Source organism: Bactrocera dorsalis, chromosome 5 (assembly GCF_023373825.1).
Source record: "Bactrocera dorsalis isolate Fly_Bdor chromosome 5, ASM2337382v1, whole genome shotgun sequence".
NCBI lineage: Eukaryota > Metazoa > Arthropoda > Insecta > Diptera > Tephritidae > Bactrocera > Bactrocera dorsalis.
This window is the reverse complement of record NC_064307.1, coordinates 65,670,518-65,686,935: the sequence shown is the minus strand read 5'-3', so window position 1 is coordinate 65,686,935 and position 16,418 is coordinate 65,670,518. Positions and strand designations below refer to the sequence as shown.

The window sequence follows — 16,418 nt, the reverse complement described above, 5'->3', positions numbered from 1 at the left end:
GACGGTGGGCATAACGAACATGACAATGATATAATGCGATATGCTAAACTAGCTCAACATAAATCAAAAGAAATCAGACTGTTTGCTACCACGGTTGGATCTATGTATATAGTTATGAAATGGTTGGTGGATGGTGTAGTAGAGGAGGAGAACACGATATCAATCTATACTGTAGCGATCATAAGTAGGACCGCGGTATACTCCGAGCAACTTGATATTTCTCTCTCTATACGTCTATCAAACTCAGCTAAAATATACTCCGAGAAACTTGATATACTTGTACATATGTATCTCTGTATCCGTCTAACAAACTCAACTAGTACTTACCTGCCAAACGAAAGTACTATGCGTAGAGAAAGCCTATGGAGTTCAACTGCAGAACAGCGGAAGGATACAGCAATCAACTATATACAGATATACCAGGCGACATCGTTAATCGTTTCGTCGCCAAAAATTATGCCAGCATAGACAACAAAAGTAGGAAGGCTTTAAGACACCCTATGGTCCATAATTTGGATGCCCGGTCAGAGGAACATTTTCGGTAACGAAAGAACAGACGAGTAGGCCAAGTGAGCAGCGTCTCTCAACGAATCCGACGCGATGTTAGTACTGTGTCCATTAGGAACAACCAAGAGGGTGCTACTCGTAAAGATACAATTTTAACAAAAAGTTCTGAACTGTTGAAAATTGATAACCAAATGCTATTTAAGTAGAGAAGCAGATATGATCAAATTATAAGAAGACAAGAACTAAAAATTATTAAATGGGTCCAGGAAAAGTTGCCGCGACGAAGTGCTTCTGATTGGTACAAATTATTCAAAGAGGGTCGGGAACGCGTTGACGACGAACCATGTCCAGGACGGTCAGCAACAGCAACTGATCATCAACACGGCAATAAAATCAAGGAATTGGTGCTTTAGAACCGACGACTAAGAGTCAGAGATCTTACTGGCATCGCTAGAATATAGGAAGGCTCAGTGAAAACCGTTTTGAGATCTTACTGGCATCGCTGGAATATAGGAATGCTCAGTGAAAACCGTTTTGAAATGTCATTTGGGACTAAGAAAAGTGAAACCACGATTGGTTCCACATTCACTTTATTTTTTCGAAAAAGAGCGTAACGTTAATGGGTGTAATATAATGCTTTCCGACTATCAGCATGTCATGAAAGGTATTATTACTGGCGATGAGTCTTAGATCTGTGCTTACGACTCGAGAACCGACGATAAATCAGCTGAATATCGTGGCAAAGCCGAACCGATGCCGAAAAACCATGTCAAAGCAGATAAAAAATCAAGAATATGTTGGCAGTTTTCTGTGATTATCAAGTTGTAGTGCACTCCGGACTCCGTCCGATCGGCCAAACTGTCAACTAGGAATACTCTTTGAGTGTTATGCGTCGTTTGCGCGAAGCTTTTGGTGAAAAGAGGCTGGAATTATGGGTCGACAACTTTTGGTTTTTGCACCACGATAATGATTCACATACTGCATTGATTCTTCGTGAGTTTTTCGCCAAATTGTCGACCAATATCGTACTGTAGTTATAGTATTCACCTGTTTTAGCTCCATTTGACTTCTGGCTATTGAGCAAACTCAAACAACCGCTCCGGGGAAACCGTTTTGAATCAATTGAAGACATTACACGAGAATCGCTATGGACATTGAAGGCTATACCTGAAATTGACTTTAAAAACTGATTCGAGTACAGGAAAAACGTTGGCTCGAAGTGATTGGGGACCAAAGAAAACAAAATATGTTAAGAATACATTACGAATTTACGAGCTACGAGCAAAGACTTATTATTTTTTGCTCATAGTAGTAATAATTTCTAATTTAAGTTCGCTACTAAGTTAAAACTTCGAACGTGACTAGCTCAATAGTAGCGGACAAGTGCTAGTAGTTCAAAAAGCAATTTGGCTTGTCTCATTAAGCTAAATTTCTATTTTATGTAAGTAAGTGAAACCTTGATATATTTACTTTATTTTTCTAGCACATTTTTAGTTGAACAAATAAAACATTGACAACAAAAGATCAAAACTCGCAACCTTAGTGGTAATTCCCCTATATTATCACTGCTATTTAACACTATATATCAAGCTAAATTTATGGGCAGAATGTGCTGAAACATTTGAAAATATAAAATAATAACAAAAACCTCATTATGAGCGCCAATGCAAGCTCAAAACAATGAAAAATAATAAACGATTTTGTTACGAAGTTTGCAAGAAAGAGTAGATAATATTGGTGATCCTATAAAATATAACGGGTTTTTCAATAAGAGCGCTACAAAAACTGAAATTCTTTATTCCTGTGAAAGTACATTCGTTGCCATTATGTATGGAACTCGATTTCATTTGCATGGCCACCACGGATACGCTTGTAGAAGTCCAGACGTTGAACCCAATTTTCGACGGTTTTCACGCATAAATCGACCGATACTGCTGCAATTTCACGTTCGATATTCGTACGAAGTTCATCAAACGTCGCTGGCTTGTTGGCATAGATCATAGACTCGACGTAGCCCCACAAAAAATAGTCTAACGGCGCCAAAACGCACGACCGAGGAGCCCAATTGACTGGGGCATTTCGTGAGATAACACGTTCACCAAACTTGGTTTTCAATAAATCGGTTGTGGCATTCGCTGTGTGGCTTTTGACGCCGTCCGGTTGGAACCACATATTGCCAAAGTCTATACCATCCAAATCGAGTCAAAAATATTCGTTTATCATTACGCTGTAGCGGTTACCATTCACAGTAACGTGCCGGTCTTGATCATCACGGAAGAAGTACGGCCCATTGACGCCGTCGGCCCATAAGCCGCACCGAACCGTAATTTTTTCGGGATACAATGGTGACTTATGGAGTTCGTGTAGATTGCTGCCTGACCAATAATGCATATCTTGCTTATTGACGAAGCTGTTCAACTAGAAACGAGCCTCATAGCTGAAGCTGATTTTTCGATGAAAATCCGGATCAGTTGCTCAGCCCAATTCACGTACAGACGACGATTCTGGTGATCACGGGGCTTTAGTTCTTACACAAATTTGATCTTGTAAGGATGTAGGTCAAGATCTTTTTGCAAAAGTCGCCACAACGACGTCACAGAGACGCCCAAAGACGATGCTTGGGAACGACGTGTCAGAGACTGATTTGTCTCTTCCTCAATTGCTGCGGTAGCGGCGGCAATATTCTCGACACTACCGGCACTTCTTTGTCTCACTGGCACGGAACATTTTGTACTATGATTGTAGATACAAATTTTTCCACTAGACGCCCGGTTGTTGATCTGACAGCACGATTATGACGACCATAAATTGGACGTAGCGCCTTTAAAGTTGAGGCCACTGACTCCGAGTTTCGATAGTAAATTTTAATCATTTCGACTCGTTGTTGGTTCGTATGTCTTTCCATGATGAAATGGCAAATGTTACTGAAGAGAAATATCGAAAGAGCGGAAAAATATGGCGTCGTTTACTGTCACTAACGGTCTACTTTTCTGGCGTCTTCATTGAAAAACCGACCAAAATCAAGTCTTTGTTTGAGAAACTTTTTGATTTGAAGACTTTTCTTCACGAAATTCGACATGGTTTATTTTTCAAAGCAATAGTATAATTACCATAGAAATTGTTCAGATTAGACTACTATAGCATATAGCTGTCATACAAAGTGAACGCTCAAAATAAAGACTTTGCTTGCAAAAAAAAAAAATAAAAAATTTGTGAAGGGTATTATTTTTTGAAGGGTATTATAGCAACCTTCCAACCGAACCTAACGCCTTTTATTGTTCTAAGTTCTTTTATTTAAAGTTGTCGCCGTTAAAATTTCTTTAAAGCTAAGAAATTGCGTAATCATAACACTAATTACAATAATATCATTAGTCTTTAGTTTAGCAACTATATAAATAAAATATGTATATGTAAATATGTACGCTTGTAGCACAGCCTGTATAGAATAGACAGTGTGAAAATAATTAAAAGTGAAATACAAACCGCCCACCTGTCTCTCGCCACTCGCCGCACTTGTAAACAACGCGATGCTCTTTGGCGCTGTTCAAATTAATGTACCTAGCAGACAAACAGACAAATGTACATATGTACATAGTTGTCTATATAAGTCTAATATAGTGCATACGTGTTTATTGAAATTCTTTGCAGTTTCGTGCCATTTTTATTATTATTTGTTTTGAATTCTATTGAAATTGCTTGGGTTTTCTACACAATTTCACGGCAAGCCGCCCAGTCGCGAGCTCAGTCACAGCAGAGATACGATAACGACTTGTCGCAAAGTTTCCAACGCGCGCATAAAAACAAATACAAAGTTTTGCATATTCAGTGCCGCTGAAATTAACTGATTATTATATTAATTTTTCATAATTAGTTTAGAGTTTGAAAGTAAGAGTTTTGAAAATTTTTGATACTAGAGTGAGTGTGTATGTGTTTGGCATTCAAAAAACATTTGTGAGATATTTCGTAAACCAAAAAAAAAAAAACAATCAAATACTCGCCGGCATATAAATATTTATGTACATACATTAGAGCGGGTCGATTTTTTCTAAAAAATGTTCTACATACATATATCATTATGAACAACTTTGCCTGAGAGGCTATGGTTCGAAGAGACCATGGTTCCCAAACAGATTTCGAACCAAACTTTTTAATTTAATTTTTTTAAGACGAAGTTCAAGAAATCTGCATAATCGGTTATGTGGGAGCTATGTGATATAGTTGTCCGATCTGACCGATTCCGACAAATGATCAATAGCATATCAAAACAAAAAAATATTCAAATATTCGGCGGCATATAAATATTTATGTACATTAGAGTGGATCGATTTCTTTTCTATAAAATCATGCATGTGAAAAATGTGCTCCGGCTCATTATAAACAGCTTTGCCTAAGAGGCTATGGTTCTAAAACAGGTTTTAAACCAGCGTTTTTTAAGTCAAAGTTTTAAAAATCTAAATAATCGGTTGTGTGGGAGCTGTATGATATACATGGTTGTCCAGTCTGACCGATTGCGAGAAATGTTCAATACGGTATTAAAATACATCTACGTCTTAAATTTCATTGGGATATTTCAAAAACTGTTGAACAAATTTTATAATCCCCAAAAAACTTCGTCTTAAAATTCGTTGACTCGAAACCGGTTTACGACCCATTAGACTTCTAGAGAAGAGGTGTTCAGAATGACATTTTGGACCCATAGTCTCTTAGTGTCAGAGGGAAAGGTCTTCAGAATGACATTTTTGACCCATAGTCTCCTGGTCTCCGAGGGAAAGGTCTTCGTAATGACATTTTAGACCCATAGTCTTCTAGTGTAAGGTCTTCAGAACGGCATATTGGACCCATAGTCTCCTAGTCTCCTAGTAAAAGGTCTTCAGAATAGTATTTTGGGCCCATACTCTCCTAGTCTCCTAGTAAAAGATCTTCAGAATAACATTTTAGACCCATATCTCCCAGTCTCCTGTAAAAGGTCTTCAGAATAACAATTTTAGACCCATATTCTCCTAGTCTCCGAGGGAAAACTCTTCAGAATGACATCATAGGCCCAATGTCTTCTAGTCTCGTAGAAAAAGGTGTTCAGAATGACATTTTAGACCCATAGTCCCCTAGTCTGCTAGTGAAAAACCTTCAGAATGACATTTTAGACCCATAATCTTCTGGTCTCCTAGAAAAGGTCTTCAGAATGGCATATGTATACCGCATACGTGATTTTTTGTTTCATGGCTCTCTGTAAATCGACCCGCTTTGATGTAAATACAAACATACATATCTAGCTAAGTGAATGAATGTAGTGTGTGAGCGAAAGTGCAAATGTTTTTCATCAAAACAAATTATCGCGAAATTTTATCAAGAAATGCGATTTATCTATTCAAATACATCGAGGTGGTCAGTTATGTGTATATTTTATCTTCTCAACAGCGTTGAGCACATATTGCATTTGTATATATATATATGTGTATATACAAAAAAGATATATATGTATAATTAGATGCAAGTAGATAACACCGGGAAGAAAAAAAAATCAATAAAGAATATATTTGTGCGGCTTTATCTGTACATTTCGTTTTCATAAGAAATGTTACACTTTCATCATTATACTGCTTGATCCTTAATTTATCCCTGTGGCATTACATTTTCAACCTTTCTTTTTCCTTTAGTAAATCATACAGCAGAAAAATATTCTGCAAACACTTCAATTTTGCGACTTTTGCAAATCTGTTGAGAAAATCGAAAAAGCCTTTTGTCTAAGGAGTCGCTGAGATGTGAATGGCTCTACTGTGAATGGCCCTCAGTGCGTATCTAAACTGTGTTGCGTTCGTAATCTAATCGGCATACTGTCTAATGTTGTCGACGTAGTTGAGGAATGACCTTTTAATGTTCCTAAAAGGCGGCTCCGCTTTAAAGCAGACGATTTCTGAAGGCATCAACACTCTAATTGGGCGGTGTACAGTCATAACGTCTGAAGCTTCCTCGTTTGTGTTTTACTACTTCCAGGCGACCACATCTTTGTTTCTTTGTCTACTATTTAAGACATTTATGATGTTGTTTATTTGGGAAACAAAAATCGATAAATCAAAAACAAAATTAACCAAAACATAAAAAATACCAGGGAAAAAACTGTCCTACAGTTACCACAAAATTTGAAAAATTTCTTTCAAATTCTTTTTTTTTTGTATCTTGGTACTTCATTGTTCCATCTGGGGCATCAGTAACTGCTTCTAGACTTTGAAATTACAAAATTTTCAATTACATCGGGAGAAAAGTCGGCTCAAGCTCGAGAACTGCTCTTCTTACGTTTCAAATATGTTCATTCGGGTTTATATCTGGTGACTGTAATGGTGAATATTGTTGTCTGGCAGCATTATATGGAAGCTGTGGCTTTGAATCGTTGTCTTGTTGAAAAGTCCAAAGCATTCCATGACCCAAACTATCCCCTGCCATCTTCAATTTCTATTCCAAAATTTTTCTAAAAATCCACGCATCCATCCTCGCTATAATCTTTGAAGAAGTTGTTGAGATCGACCTACTACAGCTTCCAGCTGCCTAACAATCTGACCCTTCAGAATCAAAATGAAGATATTTGTATACTCTTTTATGCTATAAAAATGCAACCATGAACCGTAATATACATATTGTTGGTGGTATCTTCAGCCGTTTACCATAATTTTCGATGACCCAGTGCCTTGTTTCGACTTAAGTACGCAGAATGTTGTATTCGAGGTCCACAAGCGTTGCTCGTTAATTAGGGTAAACGTTTTATTTTACATGCCCCCAGAGAAAATAGTCTAGAGGCTTTAACTCACAGAATTTGGCGGTGATTTGACAGGACCACTTCTTGAAGTTAACGAGACGCCAAACTTTGCACAGAATGTGTCTATGTTTAGACGTGAAACATGTGGTATCGCACCGTCTTGTTGGAAATGGAGATCGTACGAGTCGATTTCATCAAATTACGGGAAAAAATCGGTCAATGTCATATCAAAACCTTCCCTATTGTTAGTAAAGGCATTACCTGGCTCATTTCGAAAGAAGTACCACAATTCGCGCGAACCGTCAATTTTTGGGAATGCAATTGCATTTCCTGAACCACACGAGCATTTGACTCACCACAATAGCGAAAATTTTGTTTGTTAGCGAACGCATTAAGCCTTTAAAAGCCTCATCTCAGGTCATGTCACAGTGGCCACCGAAGAACGTGAAATTGCGTAATAATCTTGGACAATTTCCAAGCGTTGAACCGAAAACGTAACATGATGAAATGGTAAATCTTACTGAACACGCTGACAAAATTTGACAGCAAACCGTAAACAAAAATGGCCGCCATGAGCTGTCAAAATCACGTCAATCCTCTTGATAGAGGTATGCATTTTTTCTGTTGGAAAGATCCATTACCCAGAACTTAGGCTTGATCACAGCTTCCACCAAAATCAACAACGTTTCCACTTCGCCAGTCATTAGTAAATCGGAGTCGGTTTGAGACTTGTTTGGTCTCAACGAATATTGCCCGCAGTAACGAACTAAATTCATATAATTCTGTAGAGTTTCATTAAGCGACCAGTCTAGTTTCTATATTCTCAGTAATAGCTTATCACTTTCAAAAATGTATACGTATGTATCGTGTGTCTCATTAATGACTTTAGTATTCTCATGCAAATCTCTTTTTACACTTAACATCAATACACGAGAACCGTGCCTTTTCTGCGAAAATAACAAATCACTCGTTGCTCGAGCTTTGTTTTATAAATTCGTTATAAATCACGTATGTATGCAGATAGGTTATGAAAATACTGTTCAACCGCAGACCAATTAAGTTTTCTGCGTTGTAGGCGAGCTTAAAAGTTAATAAAGAAACTTGTTCTAACGCAACCCAGCAGGGCAATGCACTAGCTCTTTCATTTCAACACTGCTGAGCGTCACTGGGTCTCTACTGCTATTTTTCTAATAAGTCAATTAAAAAGTCCGGGGCCTATTATACCGAAAACTTGGGTTGTTTTGTTCATCTCAGTGCCCTTCAAGAGTGATACACTGATTACAGCCACCTTCCTACTTTTCGATACCATAAAGACTTCCATTTCGGCGATCACCTCTTCATTCGAGGAAAATTTCTCCCAAGCGCGTATTCTTTTAAGATCTGATAACAGGAAATAGTCGCTGGGGGTCAGATCTGGAGAGTTCGATGGATGCAATTTGAAGTCCAATTCATGGTTTTTTCCATCGTTTTCACTGACACGGTGCGTTGTCTTGGTGAAACAGCATTTTTTTTTATTTAAATGCGTCCATTTTTGAGCGCTTTTGTCCTTCATGGACCGTCCATTAACGCTATGTATAAGTCGTTTTGGATGGTCCTTCCTATTTTCGCATTACAAAATACAAACACCATAATCTTGCCAGACGACTGTTGGCGGGTAGCCCACTCAGTTTACTGTTGATTGGACTCCGGTGTGAAATAATGGAGTCAATCTCTTTTGAGCATCCACGGCGTTCATCGTCTTCGGAGCTCATTTCACCACGCCTAAACTTAGCTTACCAATCCTTGATGGTTAATTTTTCTGAAGCAGTGAAACTCAACTGTTTACCGAGTTAAACATAACAGTGCTCTAAACTTACAGTGACAGGAAAGTTCGACAGAAAGATCTACACTATTTCTTTAGCTTTTCAAATGAGAAAAAGAACTTTATGCTGCGTGAAATTATATTTATTTTCGTAAAGTAAAAATAAACTGAAAATAAGTTTCTTAATGAGCGCCCTTAAATGTGCGGATTACTCGCTGCGAAGCGCCATATGAGTCGTCAAACGCCTTTATAAGAGATCTCATACTTTCCTGTACGCGCGGCCAATCTTGGGGTGCGATAGTGGCATTTAGGCCTTGCCACGACAAACTGTAACCCACGCTCCACTGCCATATGTCGCCGTCCACATAAGAGTTTACATAAATATCAATCGTCTGCGCTTGCACCATGGACTCGGTATGTGTGAACTTCAGCAAATTCGCGCCCAGCTTGTCGTAACAAATATTGTTACAAATCAATTCGTCTGCTTTGTTGGGATTGTTGCGTTTTATGATCTTACAGCCGAGTGTGCCGGGAGGACAAACGAGTTGGTCGCAACGCCAAATGTCCGTCACTGAAAAATTTTTTTCAAATATTAAAAAAAAACTCGCTTAGCCAAAAAAAAAAAATACGCTGAGAGCTCACCATTGTCGTAGGCCAGTTCCACATTCTCTATATAGGAAACACCGGGCACGTAGTTCGCCTGAACTAGACAGCAAAAGGCCAAGAAGGCGATGCTTGCAATCTTAATTATTTCGGTCATTGTTATGTTCTAAGTGAGAAGGATAACTTCAAAATGATTTTGAAATCGTCGAAACCGTTAAGATCCAAACAACCTTTCTTCGGATGTTTGCTCAACACTTTAACTGATGCCTTCTGCACTTTCACCAATTGCTTTTATAATCGAGTTTTTCGCAAAAGAATTTGTGATAAGAAAGGCACTTCAGCCTTAACACGCTCCAAAATCAGTTAGCCACCACTTCAGCTTGTCCAAACGGTATAAATAATCGTAAACATTTATTATCTGCCATAAGCTAATCAATGGCTCTAAGAAAGGCATTGTGAAACAAGCAATTGTGACTCATACTTAGTCATTCATGCAACGCGTTATCTCTGGCCTTCGACGGGTCTATAAATTAAATGAGGGGCCCACTTGAGATTTGTTAACAAAATAATATTTTTACGAAGCTTTTTTATTGGGCCTGCTTTGCGCCAATGACCGAATCGTCCGCTGTTGATAAGTTTAACTAATAGGCACCTACTATTGGCTATTTTTTATCGATATTGGCTACCAACCGAAAATCAATTAGATGATTAGACATTTTTGACTTTTTATTATAACCTTTTGATGTTTCTTAATTTTTATACCCTGAACATCAAGAAGGAAACGTCGAAGATCTTCTAAGAGATATAAAAGAAATGATGAGCTGATATTTAGCGGTGTCCGTCTGTCGGTGTATGCGCGAATTAGTCCCACAGTTTTTGGGTTATAGATCTGGAATTTTGCGCTACGTTCTTTTCATTCCAAAAAGACCGAGAACTCACGTCCTTTTCTTTCCAAGAAGATGTCCATTTGTCAGCATTGCCGATATTGAACCATAATAGCACATATGTATCTGAAAGCATAGATCGGAATCATTACTGAGATGCAGAATCTTCTCTAGTAATCGGTTGTAATAACGAGAATTCTATGATGCTTAGTAAGCTTCCGTTTCTACCCAATAAAACGAATTTTCGAAATCCTGTAGAATTCAACTTAAATTCGGTCCCCAATGTTGCCTTCCTGACCAGAAAAGAGCGTGGAAAGGGCGAGCTAGGCAGGCATGCAGAGATTAGCTTTTATACGGATGGCTCCAACTAAATATAGGGCGGAAGTGGTATCTTTTCAGCCAAATTAGATACCAAAACGCCTTCCGTTTAACAGACCTTGCCTTCCCAACCAGAAAAGAGTGGGAAAGGGACGAGCTGGACTAGATATAGGTGGAAAGTGGTGTTTTTCTGCAAAATTAGATGCTAAAACCGCCTTCCTGCCAAGCGAAGGTCACAGCAATGAAAAAGTTTTCTTTTTCGGACAAGGAATATATATTTATATACATATATACAGATAGCCAAGTAGTTTTTAAATCACTAAAGTCTCTAAGACTTTCTTCAAAGATAAAGAAAGTATGCCAAAATCTTTTAGTGGATCTAACATTCTATTTCACGTTAAAACTACAATGCTTCCAGCACATAGTGATATTTCTCGTAATTGTGAAGTAAATGAGCTATACAGAGCTGGCACCACCCTAAAGTTCTTCTTCTTTACTGACGTAGACACAGCTTACGCGGTTATAGCGGTAGTTTACAACAGCGTGCCAGTCGTCCTTCCTTTTCACTGTCCAATTGGAGATTCCAATTGTAGCCAGGTACCAGGTGGAGTATTTTAAACGGAGTAGTGCCTCTGCTTCCCCGTCGTGTACGGCGTCGAATATTCTCAGATCTAGATCCATACAGATACAACTAAGTATCGGTGTAAACAATCTCTAACTTGCCCAACAAGCAGACAAACGTACATACCGACTACTAAAATTCAAATGGAATCATATGGCAGCTCTAGTATGAGTTTTACCAGGTCATGACTTATTGACAAACATGCCAGCCGACTGTGGATACCAAAGAACGATTATTGTAGAAGCTGTCGGCAGGTTGAAGTAGAGAACACTATATATTCTAAGCGATTGTAAGGCTTTAGAGTAGAAAATAATCCCAACTGTCGTTCGAGGGTTTCTTGATGATATTGCGAAGATTGCACGGATATTACTTTCCGCACTTGTCAACTTCATCAGAAACCCGGGATGGTTCTGAGAGGAGACAATAGAGTGAAGGGATGTTAGCCTCAGTGATTTCACAGTGGATCGCCTAAGGATCTAGGTGCATCGTCAAGCAGCCACTCCAGCTATTAACCTACCTATTACTTCAGACAATGGCGAAAACTCCGAAGAACTTGTTGAGATCGAATCTCTATACCATGTTCCCTACAAACTGTTCTTGTAAAGAATCTTTTGGATTTGTGAAGTTTGCGTTTTTTTCCTATCTTATCATCAATCAATTCATTCATCTCATTATATGAACTTCATCAGTATCTTTATTGGTCTTTAACCGCCCCACTAGAAAGCATACTAAGTCTACGCACAAACCATTGATCGCACGGAAACCGGTCTTCCATTAACAAAGCTTCAAACTAGGGACTGTATATCATATAGCCGCATATTTATAATATTATTCTGTGCGGATTTGCTCATTTTGAAAACATTTCAGCACAAACACTCGAAGTTTATCCCGCAAGAGCACCGTAAAATCGGACAATATGCAACGATTCGGAAAGCAATCACTCCAGCTCTACGTTCTACTCATTGGGCTCGTTTGTTTGAGTTTAACTGATCCTGCAAGCGCTCTCAGTCAGGTGGTCACCGATACTTTTAGCCAAACTATAGCCGGTGATGTCGTTGTTTATCTGAATGCCAGTAAGTTGATATAAATAACGTTTGTTGCAGACAGTGGCGGATTCAGAATTTCTTATTCAGGAGGTTTAACCTGCCAACATATTTTTAATATTGTTTTTACTTCTCACACTACTGAGTTGAATTTAAAATCTTAGAGTTTGGTTGGTTTTAACACCGAAAAGCCTCGCACGGATCTGGCACTGTTTGTAATGTAGTATTTAACATCATTCTACAACATTTTCTTTTTATTTTATAGCGTACTGGCGTTGCGATCTCGTCTTATGTCCCGCCGGCACAGATCAATGCGTAGTGACGAAGTCTCGGTCGCCTACAGAACCAAGAGATCTAATACGAAGAAATATCTGTGTGTCCGCCAACAAACAGCGGCTTGTCGATGAGTCGGTTACTGAGCCAATAAAACCCAATGAAGACATCAATTTCAGACTTATTGTGAGTAGCAGCGGTTCGTCTGTACTGCAGGACTCCTCCTACTCCAACACCTATACGAGTACGTCTTACTCGACTTCATCTGTTAATACAGATGCTGTCTCAAAAGCTGCTGAAAAGGCTGCTGCGGACGCTGTGGCCAATGCTGCTGCGAATACGGCCCATATTAATCGTCAAATTGCCAGAACTCTGCAGCAGACTGGTGAAGCAGTGAGAAGAAGCCTTGAAACAGCTCATCAAGACTTAGTGGAAGCATTCCGTAGCGCTGGTCTTTGGGGGAAATGAGGAAACATTTCGGATGGCAGTGAACTTGGCCTGACAGGACGCTCTTTTTATTAAAGCAAAAGCAATACCCGAGAATAAATGCTGTGAAATAATAATACATTATATATGAATGTACTTATACTTGTATATAACCGTTATGTGTATAATAAAAAAAACTGTAAAAAGATTTCTTAATCCTTTTTGCGATTTTTGAGAAATTTGTCGACAAAATTTTAATAAAATAATGTTGCGTTGATTGTTGGTGTTTATTTAGCATTTAGTAGCATTACATTAAACATTATTTGGTACTCGGACCCCTCGGACCTAGGGCATTACAAGTTCTTCGTAATGCTTAATGCTTTCCCACGTCTTCTGCTGCATGTTGCGCCATGAATCGGCGTCGATTGTTGCATTCACCGCTTAGAATTCCGTATTGCAGCCAGTAGCCCACGTTTCTGTGGCGTCCACATATGAGTTCACATAAATTTCGACTGTCTGCGGGTACACCAAGGTCTCGAACGATCGGATTCAAGTTCTTGTAAGGAAACTTTTGTATTAGACGAGATATCTTCACGAAATTCGGCACAAATTATTAACCAAAGCATTGCTACAATATCTGAATAATTTTTTTGAAATCGGAAGACTATACCATATAGCTGCCTTACAAACTGATCGAACAAAATTCAATGCTTGTATGGAAAACTTTTGTATTAGATGAGATATCTTCACGATTTTGGCATACATTATTATCTAAGTCACTGCTACAATCTTGGCAGAAATCGTTCAAATCGGACTACTATAGCATATAGCTGCCATACAAACTGATCAAAAAACGATTGTCCTTGTATGGATAACTTTTGTATTTGGCATGATTTCTTCACGAAATTTGGCACGCATTATTCTCCAAGTCATTGCTACAATCTCCGAAAAAATTATTCAGATCGGACTACTATAGCATATAGCTGTCATACAAACTGAACGGCTGGAATCAAGTCTCAGTATGGAAAACTTTCTTATTAGGCGAGATATCTTCACAAAGTTTAGCATGAATTATTAACCAAGGAAACGGTACAATCTCCGAAAAAAATTTTCAGATCGGGCTACTATAGCATATAGCTGCCATACAAACTGAACGAAAAAATAAATAAAAAATTATAGCCATTTATGCTTTAAGAAATGCACCTGTGAAGCATTTATAGCTTCGGTATTGCTGAAAATAACGGTTTTTCTTATTTTTTTATTTACACCTGTATTTAAATATGCTATATAATATATATAAACTCGTATATTTTTTAGCTAAATTAAATTGCATGCGATTAACAACATTATTTTCCTTATCTTGCTGAAATTGTTGTTGTTGTTGCCATGCGAATTCACCAAAAACTGGTATCAGCGCATCTTCACAAAGCTATTGGACTCATCGACCGCTTTCATATTATCTCTGGTGGTCTGCTGCACACTAGCCCAATCCTCAGCGGCTACGGTGCCCTTCACTTCCTGCCAGCTCAAGCTGTAGCCCGTCGTATATAGCGACTGCGCGCCAATATAAGAATCTATATCGATATTGACAGTTTTTGGTTTCAGCATGCGTTGTGTTTGGCTCAGTTCCCGTGTAGCGGTGCCATCTTCGGTATAACAGGCACTTGAGCGAATCAACTCATTTTCGTGCTCCGGATTGTTACGTATCGAAATCTTACAGCCGTGGACAGCATGTTTACAAGTTATGCGATCGCATTGCCAAGTGCCTGTGAATTATAGAAATAGTTATAAAGTTAATTTTAAACAATAATGCCTTACCATTTTCATATGACAGTTGCACGTCATCTATGTAGGAAATGCCGGGCACATATTTGGCCGCAGTGAGACAGTATAACGCAGTCAAAATGATGCAAAGTATTAGAAAAATGTGATTGAGATGCGACATCACAAACTTTGCACTTGACTCGGTTGATACCGAGCTGTTATCGCCAGGGCACGAAGAGTAAAAAATATACGAGCAGCCAAAAGACCGCCTAACTCAGCAAATACAGTTACTAAACTAATGCTATAGCGTAAAGTGAGCATGGGTTATCAGAAAAATAATCTGTAACAAGAAATCCCGTTAACTGCGGTTGCACCGAAGCTATAATGCCCTACACATGTACAAAATCTTGATTTTAAGCGGTCAATTTGTATGGCAGCTATATGTTATAGTGGTCCGATTTGGATTATTTTTTTGGACATTGTAGCAATGCCTTGGATAATGATTCGTGCCAAGTTTTGTGAAGATAACTCGTCAAATAGAAAAGTTTTCTATACAAAGACTTGATTTTTATGGCTCAGTTTGTATGACAGCTGTGTGCTATAGTCGTTCGATCTAAACAATTTCTTCGGAGATTGTACCATTTCGTTAAGAAATAATTCGTACCAAATTTCGTATAGATATCTCGACAAATAAAAAAGTTTTCCATACAAGGACATGATTTTTAGAGCTCAGTTTGTAGGGCAGCTATATGCTATAGTCGTCTGATCTGAACAATTTCTTCGGAGATCGTACCAAATCTTTAAAGAATAATCCGTCCCAAATTTCGTAAAGATAGCTCGTCAAATAAAAAAGTTTGCCATACAAAGACATGATTTCTAACGCTCAGTTTGTAGGACAGCTATATGCTATAGTGGTCCGATTTTGGCTTTTTCGACAAATAAGCAGCTTCTTAGAGAGAAATAGACGTATGCAAAATTTCAGGTTAATATCTCAAACACTGAGGTCATTTATAGACTGATACATTTTATAAGCTCTGCGACCTTCTTCGCTCTGTGTGTTGCAAACTTAATACGAGTATAGCCTGTTCAGCGTAAAAAAGCGACTTAAAAATTATCAGCGAGTTGTTGTTATTGTAACGTTTATCTAGTCCCTGTTGTGGTAAGGTTCAGATCAGTTGTCATTGAGGTCAGCCAACCGTAGGTCCAGGAAATTTCGAAATTCCCATGACAGTCGGATCTACGTTACCGGAATTGATTTTATCCGGTCAAGTGCTGTCCTTTCGAAGATCTAACCTCGTTTGGATCGGCAAGTTTAAGATTATCAGCGTGTGTCTAGCTTTGCTGTTTTGTATGAGCTTTGCGCATATCCATTTCTGAGAAGCTTGAGCACATTGTGCTCCTCTTTCTACTCTTCACTCATAAAAATATA

At 38.5% G+C, this 16,418-nt stretch overlaps 3 protein-coding genes across 4 annotated transcripts; 1 reads left to right on the top strand and 2 right to left on the bottom strand.

Moving 5' to 3' along the window:
• The first annotated feature begins 4,226 nt into the window (after window positions 1-4,226).
• LOC105225959 (hypothetical protein) lies at window positions 4,227-13,433 on the top strand. 2 transcript variants are annotated; one of them, XM_011204646.4, is made up of 3 exons: window positions 4,227-4,392; window positions 12,351-12,556; window positions 12,792-13,433. In XM_011204646.4, exons 2-3 carry the CDS (start codon window positions 12,400-12,402, stop codon window positions 13,265-13,267), a joined length of 633 nt encoding a protein of 210 aa, XP_011202948.2. In that variant the 5' UTR covers window positions 4,227-4,392; window positions 12,351-12,399; the 3' UTR covers window positions 13,268-13,433. The 2 variants fall into 2 exon arrangements, with proteins under 2 accessions (XP_011202948.2, XP_011202949.2); XM_011204647.4 differs by having other exon boundaries at window positions 4,238-4,422.
• Window positions 9,178-9,873, bottom strand: LOC105225958 (uncharacterized). Its single transcript, XM_011204645.4, has 2 exons — window positions 9,699-9,873; window positions 9,178-9,627 (listed from the first exon to the last, which is right to left on the bottom strand). The coding sequence occupies exons 1-2, from the start codon at window positions 9,814-9,816 to the stop codon at window positions 9,239-9,241; spliced, it is 507 nt and encodes a 168-aa protein (XP_011202947.2). The 5' UTR covers window positions 9,817-9,873; the 3' UTR covers window positions 9,178-9,238.
• A 1,088-nt stretch (window positions 13,434-14,521) lies between the features above and the next one.
• Window positions 14,522-15,366, bottom strand: LOC125778638 (uncharacterized). Its single transcript, XM_049457330.1, has 2 exons — window positions 15,044-15,366; window positions 14,522-14,991 (listed from the first exon to the last, which is right to left on the bottom strand). The coding sequence occupies exons 1-2, from the start codon at window positions 15,168-15,170 to the stop codon at window positions 14,636-14,638; spliced, it is 483 nt and encodes a 160-aa protein (XP_049313287.1). The 5' UTR covers window positions 15,171-15,366; the 3' UTR covers window positions 14,522-14,635.
• Window positions 15,367-16,418: the final 1,052 nt, after the last annotated feature.